This window comes from Mesoplodon densirostris, chromosome 7 (assembly GCF_025265405.1).
Source record: "Mesoplodon densirostris isolate mMesDen1 chromosome 7, mMesDen1 primary haplotype, whole genome shotgun sequence".
Classification (NCBI taxonomy): domain Eukaryota; kingdom Metazoa; phylum Chordata; class Mammalia; order Artiodactyla; family Ziphiidae; genus Mesoplodon; species Mesoplodon densirostris.
The window spans coordinates 102,112,850-102,133,998 of record NC_082667.1 but is presented as its reverse complement, the minus strand read 5'-3'; the positions used below and the strand labels follow the sequence as shown (position 1 = coordinate 102,133,998).

The window sequence follows — 21,149 nt, the reverse complement described above, 5'->3', positions numbered from 1 at the left end:
TTTTCCAACCACAGGGCTATGAGACTAGATACCAACTACATGAATAAAACCGTAAAAAATACAAACACACACAGGCTAAACAATACGCTACTAAAAAACCAAGCGATCACTGAAGAAATCGAACAGGAAATAAAATACCTAGAAACAAATGACAATGAAAACATGACGACTCAAAACCTATGGGATGCGGCAAAAGCAGTTCTAAGAGGGAAGTTTACAGCAATACAATCCTACCTCAAGAAACAAGGAAAATCTCAAACAACCTAACCTTACACCTAAAGCAATTAGAGAAAGAAGAACAAAGAAACAGAAAAACCCAAGTCAGCAGAAGGAAAGAAATCATAAAGATCAGATCAGAAATAAATGAAAAAGAAATGAAACAATATCAAGAAGCAACAAAACTAAAAGTAGGTTCTTTGAGAAGATAAACAAAATTGATAAACCATTAGCCAGACTCATCAGGAAAAAAAGGGAGAAGACTCAAATCAACAGAACTAGAAATAAAAAAGGAGAAGTAACAACTGACACTGGAGAAATACAAAGGATCAGGAGAGACTACTACAAGCCAATAAAATGCACAACCTGGAAGAAATGGACAAATTCTTAGAAAAGTACAACCTTCCAAGATTGAACCAGGAAGAAATAGAAAATATGAACAGACCAATCACAAGCACTGAAATTGAAACTGTGATTAAAAATCTTCCAACAGGGACTTCCATGGTGGTGCAGTGGGTAAGACTCGGTGTTCCCAGTGCAGGGGGGCCCAGATTCAACCCCTGTTCACAGAACTAGATCCCACATGCAGGCCGCAACTAAGAAGCCCACATGCCGCAAATAAACCCAGCAGAGCCAAACTAAATAATATAAATAAATAAATAAATAAATGAATGAATAAATGAATAAATAAATAAATAAAATAAAATAAAATAAATCTTCCAGCAAACAAAAGCCCAGGGCCAGATGGCTTCACATGCAAATTCTACCAAACATTTAGAGAAGAGCTAACACCTACCCTTCTCAAACTCTCCCAAAATACAGCAGAGGAGGGACACTGAAACTTATTCTACAAGCCACCGTCACCCTGATACCAAAACCAGGCCAAGATATCACAAAAAGAGAAAATTACAGGCCAATATCACTAATGAACATAGACGCAAAAATCCTCAACAACGTATTAGCAAACAGAATCCAACAACACATTAAAAGGATCACACACCATGATCAAGTGGGGTTTATCCCAAGGGTGCAAGGAATCTTCAATATACCCAAATCAATCAATGTGATACACCATATTAACAAACTGAAGGACAAAAACCATGATAATCTCGATAGATGCAGAAAAAGCTTTTGACAAAATTCAACACCCATTTATGATAAAAACTCTCCAGAAAGTGGACATAGAGCGAACCTACCTCAACATAATAAAAGCTGTATGTGACAAACCCACAGCAAACATCATTCTCAATGGTGAAAAACCGAAAGCATTTACTCTAAGATCAGGAACAAGACAAGGGTGCCCACTCTCACCACTATTATTCAACATAGTTTTGGAAGGTATAGCCATGGCAATCAGAGAAGGAAAAGAAATAAAAGGAGTACAAATTGGAAAAGAAGAAGTAAAACTGTCACTGTTTGCAGATGAAATGATACTATACATAGAAAATCCTAAAGATGCCACCAGAAAACTACTAGAGCTAATCAATGAATTTGGTAAAGCAGCAGGATACAAAATTAATGCACAGAAATCTCTTGCATTCCTATACACTAACAATAAATCAGAAAGAGAAATTAAGGAAATGCTCCCATTTACCACTGCAACAAAAAGAATAAAATACCTGGGAATAAACCTACATAAGGAGGCAAAAGACCTATATGCAGGAAACTATAAGACAGTGATGAAAGAAATCAAAGACGATACAAACAATGGAGAGATATATTATGTTCTTGGATTGGAAGAATCAACATCGTGAAAATGACTATATTACCCAAAGCAACCTACAGATTCAGTGCAATCCCTATCAAATTACCACTGGCATTTTTCACAGAACTAAAACAAGAAATTTTACAATTTGAATGGAAACAAAAAAGACCCCGAGTAGCCAAAGCCATCCTGCGAAAGAAAAACGGAGCTGGAGGAATCAGGCTCCCAGACTTCAGATTATACTATAAAGTTACAGTAATCAAGACAGTATGGTACTGGCAGAAAAACAGAAATAAAGATCAATATAACAGGATAGAAAGCCCAGAGATAAACCCATGCACATATGGTCACCTTATCTTTGACAAAGGAGGCAAGAATATATAATGGAGAAAAGACGGCCTCTTCAGTAAGTAGTGCTGGGAAAACTGGATAGCTACATGTAAAAGAATGAAAATAGAACACTTCCTAACACCATACACAAATATAAACTCAAAATGGATTAAAGACCTAAATGTAAGGCCAGACACTATAAAACTCTTAGAGGAAAACATAGGCAGAACACTCTATGACATAAATCATAGCAAGATCTTTTTTGGTCCACCTCCTAGAGTAATGGAAATAAAAACAAAAATAAACAAATGGCACCTAATGAAACTGAAAAGCTTTTGCACAGCAAAGGAACCCATAAACAAGATGAAAAGACAACCCTTGGAATGGAAGAAAATATTTGCAAACGAAGCTACTGACAAAGGATTAATCTCCAAAATATACAAGCAGCTCCTGCAGCTCAGTATCAAAAAACAAACAAGTCTAACCAAAAATGGGCAGGAGACCTAAAGAGACATTTCTCCCCAGAAGACATACAGACAACAAACACATGAAAAGATGCTCAACATCACTAACTGTTAGAGAAATGCAAATCAAAACCACAAGGATGTATCACCTCACACCGGTGAGGATGGCCATAATCAAAAAATCTAGAAAGTAAATGCTGGAGAGGGTGTGGAGAAAAGGGAACCCTCCTGCAGTGTTGGTGGGAATGTAAATTGATATAGCCACTATGGAGAACAGTATGGAGGTTCCTTAAAATAGTAAAAATAGAACTACCATACGACCCAACAATCCCACTACTGGGCATATACCCTGAGAAAACCATAATTCAAAAAGAGACATGTATCACAATGTTCACTGCAGCACTACTTACAGTATCCAGGACATGGAACTAACCTAAGTGTCCATCGACAGATGAATGGATAAAGAAGATGTAGCACATATATACAATGTAATATGACTCAGCCATAAAAAGGAACGAAATTGAGTTATTTGTAATGACGTGGATGGACCTAGAGTCTATCATACAAAGTGAAGTGAGTCAGAAAGAGAAAAACAAATACCGTATGCTAACACATATATATGGAATCTAAAAAAACGGTACTGATGAACCTAGTGGCAGGGCAGGAATAAAGATGCAGACGTAGAGAACAGACTTGAGGACACAGTGGGGGAAGGGGAAGCTGGGATGAAGTGAGAGAGTAGCACTGACATATACACACAACCAAATGTAAAATAGATAGCTAGTGGGAAGCAGCTGCATAGCACAGGGAGATCAACTCGATGCTTTGTGACAATCTAGAGGGGCAGGATAGGGAGGGTGGGAGGGAGGTTCGAGAGGGAGGGGATATGGGGATACATATAGCTGATTCACTTTGTTGTGCAGCAGAAACTAACATCACATTGTGAAGCAATTATACTCTAATAAAGATGTAAAAAAAATTTTTTTTAATTTACAAAAGAAGGGGCAATAAAGCTTAGCCACTTTATACTCCACAAAGAACACAGGAGTGAGTAAAAGTTCACCCCCCACAAAGAGGTTTCCTTATTCACTGAAAAGTATTTCACACAGGAGTAGTAACCCTAAGCACTTGAAAATTAGGAATCAGCTTTATCCTCCCATCAAACTCCAAGATCAGGAATGGCCTTTAGGAATTAATACAAAACTTCTATCCATTGACTGTTCAAGGAGTGTGCATCAGGATGGTGGAGTGGGAAGATCCTGAGCTCACCTCCTCCTACAGACACATCAAAACTACAACTACACACAGAATAACTATCTCTGAGAACAAACTGAAGACTAGCAGAACAGATTTTTTATAATTAAAGGATATAAAGAAAAGACCATACTGAGACTGGTAGGAAAGGCAGAGACATAGTCTAATCAAAACCTACACCCATGATACAGTGACACACAAGCGGGAGGGATGTCACAACTACGGAGGTCTCCCCTGGGGAGCCATGAGTCCAAGCCCCACATCAGGTTCCCCAGCCTGGGAAACCTGGACCAGGAGGATCAGCTCCCATTACATCTGGCTTTGAAAAGTCATGGAGCTTACGTGTGGGAGAGCTGGAGGAAATCAGCTGTGGGCAACTGAGACTCCTCTTGAAGGGCCTGCGTACTAGCTCACTCACTCCAAGTCCCAGCACAGAGGCAGCAGCTTAAAAAGCACTTGGGTAATACAAGAAGATTCTCTGAGTAATTTTATGGTGTATGCCATGGATTTGGTAGAACTTTCTCCTGGGACAAAAGCACTGGCAAGCACCATTTCTTTCTCCTTCTACCTAGCTGGCCTGGCACTAGTGGCACCATGTCCGTCACCTCTCCATCAACCTAGCTAATACCATGCACTGTGCTGCAATGCCCCCCTAAGAACCTGCCCTGCCTAGCACCCCTCCAAAGCAGCTCCCACTCCAAAGGGCCAGCTCCACACAACAGCACACCTGCAAGAGTTGCAGCTGGGGCTCATAGCCAGTCACACTGGGGGCCAGCTCCACACATCAGTGTGCCCAAAGCAGTCCCGGCCAGCCAAGCATAGGGCCAGACCCACTCACCAGCACACATGTAGCAGTCACAGCCAGGGCTCAGAGACAGCCAAAGATGGGCCCCACCCACCAAGGTGTCCACAACAGTCATATCAAAGCCACCCAGCCAGCTGGCCTAGGGGCCAAACACATCCACAGGAATAATGGCCCAACCACAACAGAGGGCATATGCAGGCCGCGCAGGGGATACCGCTAGAGCACCCGGCTCTGGTGACAAGGGGGGATTGCAAAACTTGGCCCCACAGGACACCATCTACATAAGGCCACTCTTTTAAAACTGGGAGACACAGCTGATATACTTTATACACAGAAACAAACATAAGAGAGTTAGGAAAAATGAGAAGATAAAGGAATATCTACCAAATGAAAGAACAAGACAAAACCTCAGGAAAAGAACTAAATGAAATGGAGATAAGCAATCTTCCAGATAAGGAATTCAAAGAAACAGTCATAAAGATGCTCACCAAAACTGGAAAAAGAATGGATGAACTCAAGTGAAAACTTCAACAAAGAGGCAGAAAATATAAAAACAAACCAGTAAGAACTGAAGAATATAATAACTGATATAAAAAATATACTTGAAGGCATCAACAGCAGATTAGAGAAGAATGGATCAGCAATCTGGAAGACAACGCACTGAAAATCACCCAAACCAAAAAACAAAAAGAAGAAGTAATTTTTTTTAAAATGGGGATAGTTTAAGGGACCTCTTGGACAACACTAAGCATACTAACATTCACATTATAGGGGTCTCAAAAGGAGAAGAAAAAGAGAAAAAACAGAAAACCTATGTGGCTGAAATCTTCCCTAACCTGGCCAAGGAAATGCACATCCATGTCCAGGAAGCACAGAGTCCCAAACAAGATGAACCCAAGGAGACCCACACCAAGACACACTATAATTGAAAAGCCAAAAGTTAAAAATGAAACAGAGAATCTTAAAAGCAGCAGCAAGAAAAAAACAACTAGTTACATAGAAGGTTCCCCCTCTGCCGGCCAACACAAGACTATCTGCTGATTTTTAAGCAGAAACTTAACAGGCCAGAAGAGACTGGCACAACATATCTGAAGTGCTGAAAGAAAAAACTTACAACCAAGAATACTCTACACAGCAGAGTTATCATTAAGAAATGAAAAAAAGAAATCCACCCTACAAGAAACATTTAAGGAATTTCTTTAAACGGAAAAGAAAAGGCCATAACCAGAAACAAGAAAATTATGAAACAAAAAAGATTTCACTGGTAAAAGCAAACATATAGTAAAGGTAGTTTTATCAAGTAGTAAAATCATCTATATCTAAAAGAATTGGTTAAACAATACACAAAATTTTACAATGTAAAATATGACATCAAAAACATAAAACGTGGTGGTGGGGGGTAAGGTAACAGAAATGTAGTGCATTTAGAATGCCTCAAACCTAAGTGACCATCAACTTAAAATAGACTGCTATACACATAGGTGTTATATATGAACCTCATGGTTAGCCACAAACCAAAAACCTGTAACGGACACACAAAAAATAAAGAAAAGGGAATACAAACACACAACTAAAACAATTAAATCGCAGGGGAAGAGAAGAAGAAAGGAACAGAAAAGAACTACAAAAAACAACCAGAAAACAATTAGTAAAATGGCAATAAGTACATACTTTCGATAATTACTTTCATGTAAATGAACTAAATACTCCCATCAAAAGACATACCATGGCTGAATAAATAAAAAAAGAAGACCCATTTATATACTGCCTACAAGAGACTCACTTCAGAGCTAAAGATACACACAGACTGAAAGTGAGGGGATAGAAGGAGATATTCCATGCAAATGGAAACAAAAAGAAAGTTGGGGTAGCAATACTTGTATCAGATAAAATAGGCTTTAAGACAAAGACTAACAAAAGACAAAGAAGGGCATTACATAATGATAAAGAAATCAATCGAACAAAAGGATATAATATTTGTAAATACAACAAAGAAGCCCTAAATACATAAAGCAAACATTAACAGACATAAAGGGGACAATTGACTAATACAATTATAGTAGTGGACTTTAAAACCTTACATCAATGGAAAGATCATCAAGACAGAAAATCAATAAGGAAACTGTGACTTTAAATGACACATTAGACAGACAGACTTAATACATATATATATATAAAACACTCCACCCCAAAACAGCAGAATACACATTCTTTCCCACTGCACATGGAACATTCTACCAGACAGATCACATGTTACACCACAAAACTAGTCTTAATAAATTTAAGAAGACTGAAATCATACCAAGCATCTTTTCCAACCACACTGGTATGAATCAATTACAATAAGAAACTGGAAAAAACAAGAACATGTTGAGGCTAAACAACTAGCAGGTCAAACAATCTAACCTTATATCTTACAATCTCGTTCTTATCTAAAAGAACTAGGGGGGAAAAAAGAACAATAAAGCCTAAAGTTAGTAGAAGGAAGAAAATAATAAAGATAAGAGCAGAAATAAATGAAACAGAGACTGAAAAAGATAACAGAAAAGATCAATGAAACTAAGAGCTGGTTTTTGAAAAGATAAACAAAACTGCTAAACCTTTAGCCAGACTCATCAAGAAAAAAAGGGCCCAAATAAACAAAATCAGAAATGAAACGGGAGAAATGACAACCGACACCACAGAAATACAAAGGGTTATAAGAGATTACTACAAATAATTATACACCAACAAACTGGACAACCTAGAAGAAATGGATAAATTCCTAGAAACATACACTCTCCCAAGACTGATTCAGGAATAAATAGAAAATCTGAACAGACCAATCACTAGTAATGAAATTGAGTCAGTAATCAAAAAACTCCCAACAAACAAAAGTTGAGGACAAGACTGCTTCACAGGTGAATTCTACCAAACAGTTAAAGAAGAGTTAACAACTATCCTCAAACTATTCTGAAAAACTGAGGAAGGAATGCTTCCAAATCTGAGGAAGGATGCTAAAAGGTTAGCATCTCCCTGATACCAAAACCAGATAAAGACATTTAAAAAAACAACAAAACTACAGGCCAACACCCCTGATGAAGAGAATGCAAAAATCCTCAACAAAATATTAGCAAAGAGAAACTAACAGCACATTAAAATGATCATACATCATAACCAAGTGGGATTTATTCCAGGGTTTAATATCTGCAAATCAATCAATATGATACATCACCTTACCAAATTAAAGGATAAAAATCATATGATCATCTCAATAGGTACAGAAAAAGCATCTGACAAAAGCCAGCATCCATTTATGATAAAAACTCTCCAGAAAGTGGGTATAGAGGGAACATACCTCAACATAATAAAGGCCATATATAACAAACTCACAATTAACATAATACTCAACAATGAAAAGCTGAAAGCTTTTCCTCTAAGATCAGGAACAAGACAAGGATGCCCACTCTCACCACTTGTTTTTCAACATAGTATTGGAAGTCTTAACCACAGAAATCAGACAGGAAAAAGAGAGAAAATGCATCCAAACTGGAAATGAAGAAGTAAAAGTCACTATTTGCCAATGACATGATACTACATATATATAGAAAAGCCTAAAGACTCCACCAAAAAAACTATCAGAATAAATGAATTCAGTAAAGTTGCAGGATACAAAAATCAATTGCATTTCTACACATTAATAATGAGCTATCTGAAAGAAAAATTAAGAAACAATCCCATCAAATCAAAAAGAATAAAATACCTAGGAATAAATTAACCAAGGAGTTGAAAACCTTTACTCTGAAAACTATAAGACACTGATGAAAGAAACCGAAGACAACACAAATAAATGGAAAGGTATACCTTGCTCACAGACTGGAAGAATTAATATTGCTAAAATGTCCATACTGCCCAAAGCACTCTATAGATTCAATGCAATCCTTACCAAAATATCAATGGCATTTTTCACAGAACTTGAACAAATAATCCTAAAATTTGCTGGAACCACAAAAGACACCAGATAGCCAAAGCATCTTAAGAAAGAAGAACAAAGTTGGAGGTATCATGCTCCCTGATTTCGAACTATACTACAAAGCTATAGTAATCAAAACTGTATGGTACTGTACAGTAACCAGGGTATGGAAGCGACTGAAGTGTCCATTGATAGACGAATGGATAAAGAAGATGCAGTATATATACACTATGGACTATCACTCCGCCATAAAAAATAACATCTTGCCATTTGTGAAAATATGGATGAAACTAGAGGGTATTGTGCTAATAAAAGTAAGTCAGAGAAAAACAAATACCATATGAGTTCACTTATATATGGAATCTAAAAAACAAAACAAATAAGCAAAATAAAATAGATACAGACTCACAGATACAGAGAACAAGCCAGTAGTCACCAGAGGGGAGGGGAGTGCAGCAAAATAGGTGAAAGCGATTAAGAAGTACAAACCTAGAGTTATAAAATAAGTCATGGGGACATAATATACAGCATAGGGAACATACTCAATACTATTCCATTAACTTTGTATGGTGACACACGGTTACCAGACTTACTGTGGTGATCAATTCATAAGGTATGTAAATGTTGAATCACTAAGCTGTACACCTGAAATTAATGTAATATTGTATTTAACCTATACTTCAATTAAACTATTAAAAAGAGAAGACTATAAATCATCATATCCTAACTTAAGATAAGGAGAATAAACCATGAGTATAAAGGGCATCACAAGGATTACTTGATTCCATTTGGTCCAATCTGAACTCAGAGTCCTAATAGACCTAAATGACCACCCAACTGAGCAGAATCCAACAGACCATTTAATAATACAATGTTCATCTATAACATATACAAAAGAATATATATATATATATACACACATATATATATATACACACATGAGAGTGAAAGAAAGAGAGAATGTAAGCACGAGTGCTTTTTTGACACATTATTCAACTGTGTTGTGACTTTATTTTCCTCCAATTTTATGTGGTTGGAACATTTTTATTTTGCAAGTTTTACAAAAGAAACAACATTCTTTAAGAAGTATTAGAACACCTCCTGAAATAGCTATTAAAATTGTCTCAAAAATTCTGTCTCAAATTAATCTGGTATTGCATTGCAAGTTTAAAAGTAACAAATATGGCTTGTTTTCCAAAAAATTTCTTCTTGTTCTCAGGGTTAATGCCTCGCACAGCACATGTTTAGGATTACCCTTAACCTTAAGACCCCTGCAGGGCCCTCAGTGTTCACAAGTCAGGAAGTGAAGACAGACCTGCATCTTTGTGCTCGCTCTTTCATGGTCTAACAACATTTCAATAAGGTTGCAATTACTCAGGCAACCCATGTTCAATGTCATCAAATATAATATTCAACATGACACTGTGAACAAATAAGTTTTAGCAGGATCCACTGATTTGGTCAATCAACAAATATTTGTGAGCAAGGTACTGAATGACAGAATGAAGTCGCACAACTCCGATGGAGGTTAGGTTCCAAAATAAGCAGGCAAGGTGACAATCATCATGATCAAACTACCCTAGAATGTTCCTTTTATCACCCATAAAGTACAATACACATAGTTTTCTGTATTCAACTACACTAAAGCTTGAGAACCTCTAAGTTAGAAAAAAGGGGGGAAGAAAAGGAAAATCGATATGTACATATTAGGACAGCTCAACTTTTAAGGTAATATATTCTTAGCAAATAGGATATGGCTCAAGTATCCTAAAGGGATCCTGGCTATAAAGACACAGACCTACTAGAGAATGGACTTGAGGATATGGGAAGGGGGAAGGGTAAGCTGTGACAAAGTGAGAGAGTGGCATGGACATATATACACTACCGAACGTAAAATAGATAGCTAGTGGGAAGCAGCCACATAGCACAGGGAGATCAGCTCCGTGGTTTGTGACCACCTAGAGGGGTGGGATAGGGAGGGTGGGAGGGAGGGAGATGCAAGAGGGAAGAGATATGGGAACAGATGTATATGTATAACTGATTCACTTTGTTATAAAGCAGAAACTAACACACCATTGTAAAGCAATTACACTCCAATAAAGATGTTAAAAAAATAAAAAATAAAGTAATAAAAAAGAAAGGGATCCTGACTGCCTAAGAGTTTACTACATTCTGTTGTAATATTAAGCATCTATAACCTTAATGTAAGTTAATGGGTTTGTTTGAAATTGTGTTGAATAAACAAGATGGGGGAGGAGAGGAGCATCAACTTGGTGAGCCTAGGTATGCTGGGTACATTCACAGTTTGGCTGAAATTTAAATGCATATGATGCAACTCCACTGTATTCCATGGGCCCAGTTGCTGGATTTCAAGGAGGCTGTAACTGACAAAGCATTAACATGTAAATGTTAACTTTAAGAATAAATATACCTGCGTTTCATTGATGTGTTCAATAAATATTTACGAGCATTTACTATGTGCCAGCTATGAAAAATCTCAGTTGCTGCTCAAAAGGAGTTTACAGTCTAGAGATAAGAGAGACAATCACTAAGTATCATGACAGAATAATGTCCAAAAAGTAGAGTAGAGCAGAAAGGAAAAATGCCTAAATCTCCTGAAGAAGGCAGGAAAGGCTTCAAAAAGGAAATGGTGCTAGGAGGAGAAGTAATGAAGATAGGACATTCTAGGCAGAGGGAAAGTTTGTGTAAAAGTAAATATAGGAGAATGTGACAATTTTAACTGATCTCCATGGGCTGGAAAGAATGGTAAATTGTTTCATAATATTTCATTCGTAAGAAAAAAACTTGACTACTGGGATTACAGTGAGGTTTTATAGAAACTAGCAGGAGATAAACAATACTCTATATCTGCCAATGGTTATGCAACTATGTGTTCTGTTTCTTTAAGTAACCACTATAAGAGGGAACTAACTGTGGATAAGAAGTGCAATTTCAGGAAAAGAAAGTATTTACTTGCAACTTCTATTTTAGCTTTTAGGGCTCTCAAATGTGAATACTCTTGACTGCCTTGGAAATGAGGGGACAGTATGGCCTTATGCTTAAGGGTCAAGGCTCTTTTAGAGTCCAGTAAAGTAGGGACTTCCCTCGTGGTCCAGTGGGTAAGACTTAGCGCTCCCAATGCAGGGGGCCCAGGCTCGATCCCTGGTCGGGGAATTAGATCCCGCATACATGCCACAACTAAGAGTTCACATGCCGCAACGAAGATCCCACGTGCCACAACTAAGACCCGGTGCAGACAAAATAAATAAATAAAATTTTTTTTTTTTAAAAAAAGAAGAGTTCAGTAAAGTAGATTTGAGTCTGGGCTTGCCATATCCTTAGCTCTGTGATCTTGGGGAAGTTGCATAATCTTTCCTCATCTTGGAAATGGCGATAATACCAGTTCCCTCATAGCACTGTTTATGAGGATTAAAGAGATAATGTATGTGAAGCCTTTAATTACAGTATTTGTAACAGAGTAGGCAGTCAATGAATGATAGCAGCTAGTAGTTACTATTATGCTTTACATTGACCATGAAAGTTATACTCCAAACTAATGTCATTATTACAATTCCTATTTACTCTGGAGGAAAAAAAAAATGGATACTGTTTTTTAAATCTTTTGCTAAGTTTAACATTGATGCTATGGAAACTTTCAATGTTACTTGGGTTACAGTCCTTAATAAGTGTTGAGATTGTGACTGAGAGTAGTATTAATAACGTCATTTTATTATATTTTAAAATGCGACACCTTAAATAAAATAAATCTAACAAAACTCTAAACTACTTTCAGGGCTCTTTGGTATTTCCTGTATTGTTATAGAGAGGGTTTAAAGCAGAATGAAAAGCACACACAAAACACTCAGAGACCTGGGGTCTATCCCTATTTTGCTATTAATTAACTGTAAGACACTGGAAGAATCAGCTATTCATTAAAGGCCTCCACTTTCTCACCTGTTAAAGAATGATTAGGAATATGACTTTCCTCTTTAAAAGTTTATACTCTTGGGAGAGGTGGGAATGGAGAGTTGCTGTTTGAGGGGCACAGAATTTCAGTCCAGGATGATGAGAGTGTTCTGGAAATGGATAGTGGCAGTTGTTCACAGCAATGTGAATGCAATTAATGCTGCCAAACGGTACACATAAAAATGGTTAAAAAATAGTAAATTTTATGATATATTTTACCACTATAAAGAATTTTACAGTCTGTGCTCTGTATCCCTTTAAGTCACTCATTCACGCCCTCATTCATCCAAATATTTACTAAGTACTTATTATGAACCAAGCACTGTGACAGGGAATACAAACAACAAGACTTAGAGCTGAATAAGAAAAACAGACACGTGTCCAAATGAGTGCTATGAACTACCAGATGCTTCATAAAGGAGGCTGGAGTAAGAGTTGCAAAAGCAGGAGTCCATTATATCTGAGAGGGTTGGAAAAATCTTCATAAAAGACCCATAAACTGAGTCTTAAAAGAACAGCATGTATTCACCAACTGGATGATATGCATGACCAGAACTGTTTCTTCTCCCATAGTTAACTTTTATTTTTTATTTTATTTTATTATTTTTTTTTAATTTTATTTTGCGGTACACGGGCCTCTCACTGTTGTGGCCCCTCCCGTTGCGGAGCACAGGCTCCGGGCACGCAGGCTCAGCGGCCATGGCTCACGGGCCCAGCCGCTCCGCGGCATGTGGGATCTTCCCGGACCGGGGCACAAACTCGTGTCCCCTGCATTGGCAGGCAGACTCTCAACCACTGCGCCACCAGGGAAGCCCTTTTAACTTTTAAATCTTCATGACTGGAAAAGGACAATTCTCTTACAGTGAACACTGGAAGTAGCTCTTAAATAACCCAAGATGGTTAAAAGTTCGAACCTAGTAATCCCCTTCTTCATTATCACCAAAGAAAGAAAGAGAGGGGAAAAAAATTCAAAAACCGCTCCATTAATCTCCAAGCAACCAAACCAACACTAGAATTACAATAAAAGCTACTTGGGTTTTCATTGCTAACTCAAATAGATATTAAAGGGAAAAAGCAGGCCTTCTAAAAGACTCAATGTTGTTTATTTAAGAAGTAGAAGGACAGCTTAATGGGTCTTATTATATATAGCACTAAAATAAGGTATTATTTGAATAGTTTGCTTAGAGAAACTGAATGACTTCATTTAGGACACCACTGAATAAGTGATTGTATCAGTGCAGCAAACGGTGCCCTGGAAGAGTTCGGACCCTTCAAATGGGAGAGCAATTTACTTCCAGGGAGCACCTTTGCTTTCACTGGGAATTGGGACTATGAACAAACTTACAGTTCCATTATCTTGTTTTTAATTTTATCAAAAGCTGTTTGGTTTGAAATAAACAATCCTCTAGAGCCCTTGAAATCCTAAACATATTAAGTACAAAGGAAGAGACCAGTTAAATATTTCAGTGTTATAAAATGCCAAAAAAGAAAAAAGGTGGCGGGGCGGGTAGAAGGTTTATATGAAATATATGGAATAAGGAGGTATTTCCCCACAAATTACAAAATACTAGTTTGGTGTCAGTCAATAAAGCACTGTCAAAAGGGAATAAATGCAAAGGGTGAAGACCTAGAAAAGTTGTGAATGACCATTACCAACATTTATCAATGTCTATTTGTAGCTCTACAAGGAGAGATAATCCTCTAGCAGATAAGCCTGTAGTAAGACATACTTTTTGTTACATATTTTGGCTCAGATCAAGGAGTCACCCAGCAATCGAGACACAGACTGCTTTCCAGTCTTAGTGTGGCATTCTCTCCTTACTCAAGGTATTTGCTATTAGTAATTTTCTATGAATAGTTGTTAGCCTATGTACCATAGATCAGGGTTGTTTTTTAAAGAAAAAAAATAGAAATAAAAGAGGTAAAAAGTAACATACAGAAACTGCATGGTGCAATAAAAATAACAGGAAATGAGGATTCAGGGAGCCTGAGTACACACAGCAGTTCTGCCATCAGAGAAGCCAGTGATGTTAAGTCATTTACTTGCTTTTAGCTTTAATTTATTTGGGTACTTTAAAAATAACAAGTATGAATGGATGTATGTATTTAAGTAGAACCATTATTTCAAACAAAAGTTTCCCTGGAAGCTTCAGTATAAATAGAGAAAAAAAGGGGGCTATTCTTATTGAAGACAAAATGGGAGCCTGGAGTCCTGCCCAAATAACCCTCCTGTATCCTGGGGGGATGGGGAGGGGGGGCTGGTATACCTCTGCAGAACCCCTAGGCTACTCAATGCACTACTTAAAACTGCTGGAATAGATGAGTGGATGTTTCCATTCTTACATTTCATGGACGAGGAAAAGTTCAAAAAGATTTTGAAAGAATATAATATCAAAATAAATAAATTTAGCTTTGCTTTATGAAACTACTGCTAGCCAGAGAAAAAGATATTATAAACCAGTTTTAGGAAATACCTCCAGACCATCTCTCAGGTATATTCAGGTTCTAAAATTATACAACTTCTTCTACTCTTATCGTGAAACAACTAACCAAAACCACTTTACCTAAAACTATCTCCTAAGACTACTATTCATTAAGTACATTAATAAAGTGCCCCAGAGTCACTAAAATTTTTAAAAGCAATAAAACAGAAAGAGAAAATCAAGTTAAAATTTACAGTGGCTACATAACATCAACCTCAAAACATACATCATTTTAATTACTTTCAAAAAATTTCTCCCAGGCCTAAAAAATAAAAACTATAAGCATCATCTGTAATATAAAGTCCAAGCAATGCTTAATTTTCCCATGTTTAAGTGCCTCTGAGCTGTTTCCCACTCTTTGCTCCTTCACACTCAGTGTTCAGTTTTATCAACCACATACTTTATTTCTTTACATTTCTGTAAAATCCTTCCAGCCACCAGAGGTTGGTACGAGCACTTGAGACCATCAAAGTAACATGAGGAAATCTTGCTGGATAATGAGGTAAAGCTGTATTTCTAGGATTATGTAACCTCCCTGAATCCAAAAAGCAATGTGGTCTATTCATCATTGCTACAACTACTTTTTCAGATCTCAGTTTTAAATTTCTAAATTATAAGAACACACAACATCCCATTAGTTAAGGTAAAAGTCAAATATTCTTTAGTAGTTCAAATATTTCAATGCTAAGGAAAGTTTTGATACCCAAAGACCTCTCTCTCTCAAATCACTAGACATTGGGTACCCTGAAAACTTTCTTAGGAGTTTCAACTTCACATTTCTCTCCAACTCCTGACACTGCACATAATATATTCTAGGCAGATCTTAGATCTATCTTTCAACAAAAAGTTGCATCAGCTTTCTGAGAGGTCCATTCCAACTTTATTTTATTGCACTCCAACTTCAAAGCAATTTTTCTTAGGAATACTTACTGTGTATTGGGAAGAGATAACCACCAAGCATCATTTATAAAATTGAGAATTCACAATATCTTTAAACCTTCTCTTTTCTGGGAAATAAAGATAATACTATCAACTTTTATTCTAACACATTTTTCCAATTTTTAAAGCAATACTCTGTGTCTTCTATGCTCCTCCTCCTATAACATGATGTTTGCTAAATGAAGCACAAAACAAGGTAGAAAACTGTTCTGTGAGTCTCCCTTTCTCATACTTCCAGTTTCTATGCATTGATTTCTTGAAATAGGTATAAATGGGTAAGAAAACACCTCCGGTGCTATAGTAAGTCTGCAAACACCACTTTCTTTCACCACTAATGTATCTTTTAGATATAGGTTCAGAGACTGAAGGATGCTCTGGATTGAAGCTGACCAGAAGGCCTCAGAAGGCAACAGCTTCAAGTCACACAGTGACTATGTTTAGATATATTAAAGAGAAGACAAAGTTTACTCTAAAACTAAGACCTATCCATAATTTAAAGCATGCGTGTGCATACACACACAAACAACTGGAAAACCTGGTAATTCATCTCATATATTTCTTTTTAGCTATCACAGAACTCTGGGCCATCACCTCTTTACAGAGTCCCTCCAACATCTTCTGGGTCTGTTTCCAAAGGGGCACCTGAAAAGCTCTAAGAGCCTCCATCCTCTGTCTCTTTCATTTGAAAAGAAGCTGGGTGCTAAAAGGTTAGCCCAAGCTAATTCCTTGGCCTCCATGAGTCAGCCTGAATCTGTCACTGCTCTCAGTCCTTGGTGTGCTGAGGAATATTCGAGTCCTGGATACAACCCATCCTCTCATCTCTCTGCTAATATCACTCTTATAAGAGGAAATCCAAAAAAGAGGGAATATGTGTACATCTATAGCTGATTCATTTTGCTGTACGGAAGAAACTAACACAACATTGTAAAGCAACTATACTCCAAAAAAAATTAAATAAAAAAAAAAGAGGGCCGCTGTCTCTGAGCACTCACCCAGGGCTGTGAAATGGAGGCAGCTCGACTATTCAGCGCAATACTAAAACACCACCTCTGTCTATTGAAAGCTCCTGGCTGAGCAGCAAAGCCATGTCAGCTGTTCTTTTCTTTGTTCCCAGTACAGTCCTTAGCACTTATACAGAAATGAGACAACCTCTTGACAAAGAAGTCCTCCTCCTTTCCTAGACATCAGGAAACAAAACACACATGACAAACAGGGGAAGGGGTCTGGAGTGGAGGGATGGGCTTGGCTTGAGGAGTTCAATTTAGAGGTCTACCCCAGTGGCAAAACCTAACTTTGATGGCCTTTACGGCTTTTCATTTCCCATTTGACACAGTATCAGAACCAAATACATACAGCAACTTATAGGGAAATAAAAGAAGAGGCACAAGAGGCAGGCTCAAGGGTGAGAGCAATTTCTTTCTTACAGCTTAAACCACTACAAAAGATGAAGCATACAGTATCAACAAGTATAAAAAATAAACCAGATTTAGTAATATACACAAATATGCACAAATCACACAAAGGAAATACAGGGTTTTCTTTTGGCTCCAGACTATATTGATACCTTTCATTTTATAATTTCATGTGCAGAAAGAAATGAGAGCTTCTTAGTAAAATAAAATGATCTATTTTTATGCTGAACACACAATACTCATAAATATCAACTGCTTTCATTAAAGTTAAGATTTCCTTCTTAAATTTAAATTTTTCCCACTATAGTCCCTGAGATCTCATTTCCATGCCATGACAGCTCACATCTGCATTTTAAAAGCAAATGCGGAATCCACCACCTGACTTAGCAGTTAGGCTGTACACACTGTAGCTCTCGTTTTAGGGCACCTTTGAAGACAAAGTGATATTTAATACTGAATATAAGCAGTCTTTTCATCTTACACTGAAGAGTAATTGCTTCCCACTTCAGAACTATAGCATGAGTTATGATCTCTGACTTGCTCTCTAAGTGCTATGGTCAGCATGGAAAAAAATGACAAAGAACATTATGGCTTTACTCAAGGGAGTCGGATCTTTTCTAACTGCTAAGAAGAAACGATGGCTCGTCAGGCATAGCACAATGAGATACAGCATGAGAAATGACATACATTTCTGTGCCCTGGTTCTAGGAAATCATTTCTACTAAATGTCCTCAGAATGCAGAAGCTGAACCTTCCTCGGTGTCAGACACACCAGATAAAAATTTTAGCTGCACATGGATGATGGTGTTTACAATTGTACATGTATTTGAAAGAAACTGTACATATACACTTGCTGAAAATTTTTGTTTACAGAATACAGTGAAGGTGGGAGATACAGAGTGCTTTCCCCTAGGTTCTAGGAGTTGAAGCAACCAATACTTTCAGGGTTATCTGTTAGCAAGTTGGGTTCACATAGGCTGTCTCTCTAGTCTGAAGATGACATAGAATAAAATCCTATCAGGCCTGGCCCACAGAGTCAACCATCTCCTATACTCAATACACACAAAACATAATGGAAAAAGATGGTGAAGGTAGGAGGGCAAAGCCCAACAAACAAATTATCTTATGTATTTTTCATCCTGCACCACAGAGGAAACAAATGAATATGAGAAAGCAAATGATACACATACACGGACTTAAATCCAATTCAAATGACATGATGTATAAATAAATATAAATTGCATCTGGAAAAGAAGAGTATTTAAATTCCATTCAATGTTACAAACATTCTTCTCATTAAAATATAAACCCTTACCTTTGCTTGTTTCTTACTGGCTTCTCTTCTGGCTTCCCTTTCTTTCAGTCTTTTCTCCTGCAGGAAGAGGGGGAAAATTAATAAGTTTTCATAATCATTAAGTATGTGTCAAACAGATCTGGAATCAAATTACAGTTCGACCATTTACTAGCTGTGCAGTTTTGGGCAACTTATTCTCTACCTCTCATTTTCTCATCTAAACATGGAGATAACAGGAGCACACATTTCATAAAGTTGGTATAAGAACTATATATAACAACATAAATGCTTATTAGCACAATGTCTGACATATGACTGGTTCACAGTGTTGGCTACTAAAATAAAAAGGAAGAAATGCAGTAATGATTATTTCCCTTTTCCTCTAAAAGCAGAATTTATAAAGGATATGAAATCCTCATCCTTGGGGTTCTTAGAAAAGTGGCAGTATCTTTCTCAAAACAAAAACAATGGAAGATTATTCTTATAAGCACCTTATTTTACTGAATTGTTTTATAATTTCCCCATTAGTTTTCCAATGATCATAAAACAGGCAGAAAATGCAGCACTAATGTTTTCAAAATAAGAAAAATAAATATGCTTATTAATAAAATTCAAAACAACAAAATAAAGCTAAAGTTGAAAAAACTTTTGTTTTAAATAAAACACTTCTTTTCCTCTTCAAAAAATAAAGTGGTAAAACAATATAGAGGCTAGTCTCAATCCAGAATTCATAGCTAACTATTTTAAATTTAATGAACTACTAGATCAATGTAAAAAGTGAATAAACAGCAAATAATTCTTTCATGAAGTAATGTGAAACTGCGACCATGATTCACTCTTACGTTAAATATCCACTAACATGAGACTTAACAATTTTTTCAGTCTGGACAATCTAACATTATCACTATGCTTCATACATAGCTTTCTCCAGATTGAAGAACCAATTCTAATACATACTCTAGAGACAGACCTGAGGCTGCTCTGTTGCTCACAGTTTTGAGAAGGGCAAGAAACTGCTACAATCCACACTATACACCCTATCTAGGTTTACAGACTTCTTTTTAATAAAGTGAGAACATAAATGTTAAAAGTTTCAAAGGGGTTAAGTACTAATTAATGCAAAGAGGAGGGGAGTCCAGAGAACTTATAGATTCAGTTTTTATACCTTCAGATTGCACAGCAGGAAAGCTAAATTCTAAGTGAAACTAACAAAAATTCAAATTCAAATGGCAACTGTTCATGTGTCATACCCCTGAATAATGCATAATGTTAAATTATTCTTTTCTGTGATTATTATTCTTTTTCTACACTAGTTTTGGAGAAAATGGATTACTTTGACTTCCAAATAAAACATACAACTAAAAGGGCACGTAAAACTTAAACAATGTGCAATTATACAGAGAAACATTCTAAAGATTATTTGAAAGTTCTAGGATCAAGGTCAGGAGAAAAGGAAAGATGAAGAAATCAAAACTAAGAACGTGTTGTTAAACACATTCTTTTCATCGTCAAAGAGCTTAGTAAGTGAGGGACTGATCTCAAACATGGGTCTCCGTATGCCAAGTCTAGTGCCTTTTTTTGGATACATTCTAAAAAAAATTAAAAGTCAGGATTTGGAGAATTTAACAGGTGTGACTTTAATAACAGAAAAAAATAAACTTACTATTATTTTACCAAGCAGCCAATGAATGCAATAGTTATTAAGATACTATACATGAATTGGTTCTCTAATGAGCTTATGAGAGTTGTTCTGCCACTAAAGTGAAATAATATCAGTGTGTCCTCATTTGTGGGAGGGGGAAAAAGTTAATGGATGGCAGTTTGTAAACATCTGCATCCAAATTTTTCACAAAAGTTGGCACCAATTACTGATTCTCTATGAGTATTAGCAGACTACAAAATAAAAGTAGCAAAATAATATTAAAGAAAAAAATTTTAAACCACTGACCATAATTATGCTTAGTTTGAGAGGTGGCTTTAGTTTGTGGATGAATGTGTTTGTAATTTTCTCTCTCTTCTCTCTTTCACACATACACAATTTAGTTTCATTTTCCACACAAAGTTTTCATGTATGGAAAGTAAAATTAAGCAGAACAGTATTTTATGTTAGTCTACAAAGATCACAGTAACTTTTGAGTGCTGCACTGCTTAAACTAATTTTAAAGCTACATAAAATGTCAAATAACTAGAGAGTGATAAAACTGTACTTTTATACATATGCATCTGTTCATTAGCACATTATTGCTATTGTTATTTTCTTAATAACAGTAGAAGCACTGAATTATTAAGGATCAGCAGTGTGCTAAGCATTTTACATATATTTTTAATT

General features: G+C 36.7%; 1 protein-coding gene across 1 annotated transcript in view; it reads right to left on the bottom strand.

The window, feature by feature from the left end:
* The window catches only part of DDX10 (DEAD-box helicase 10), a 273,250-nt gene that overhangs the window by 77,731 nt on the left and 174,370 nt on the right, over positions 1-21,149 (bottom strand). Inside the window, exon 16 of the mRNA XM_060104813.1 lies at positions 18,842-18,898. Coding sequence (XP_059960796.1) covers positions 18,842-18,898 — 57 coding nt within the window. The remainder of the gene's footprint in view (positions 1-18,841; positions 18,899-21,149) is intronic.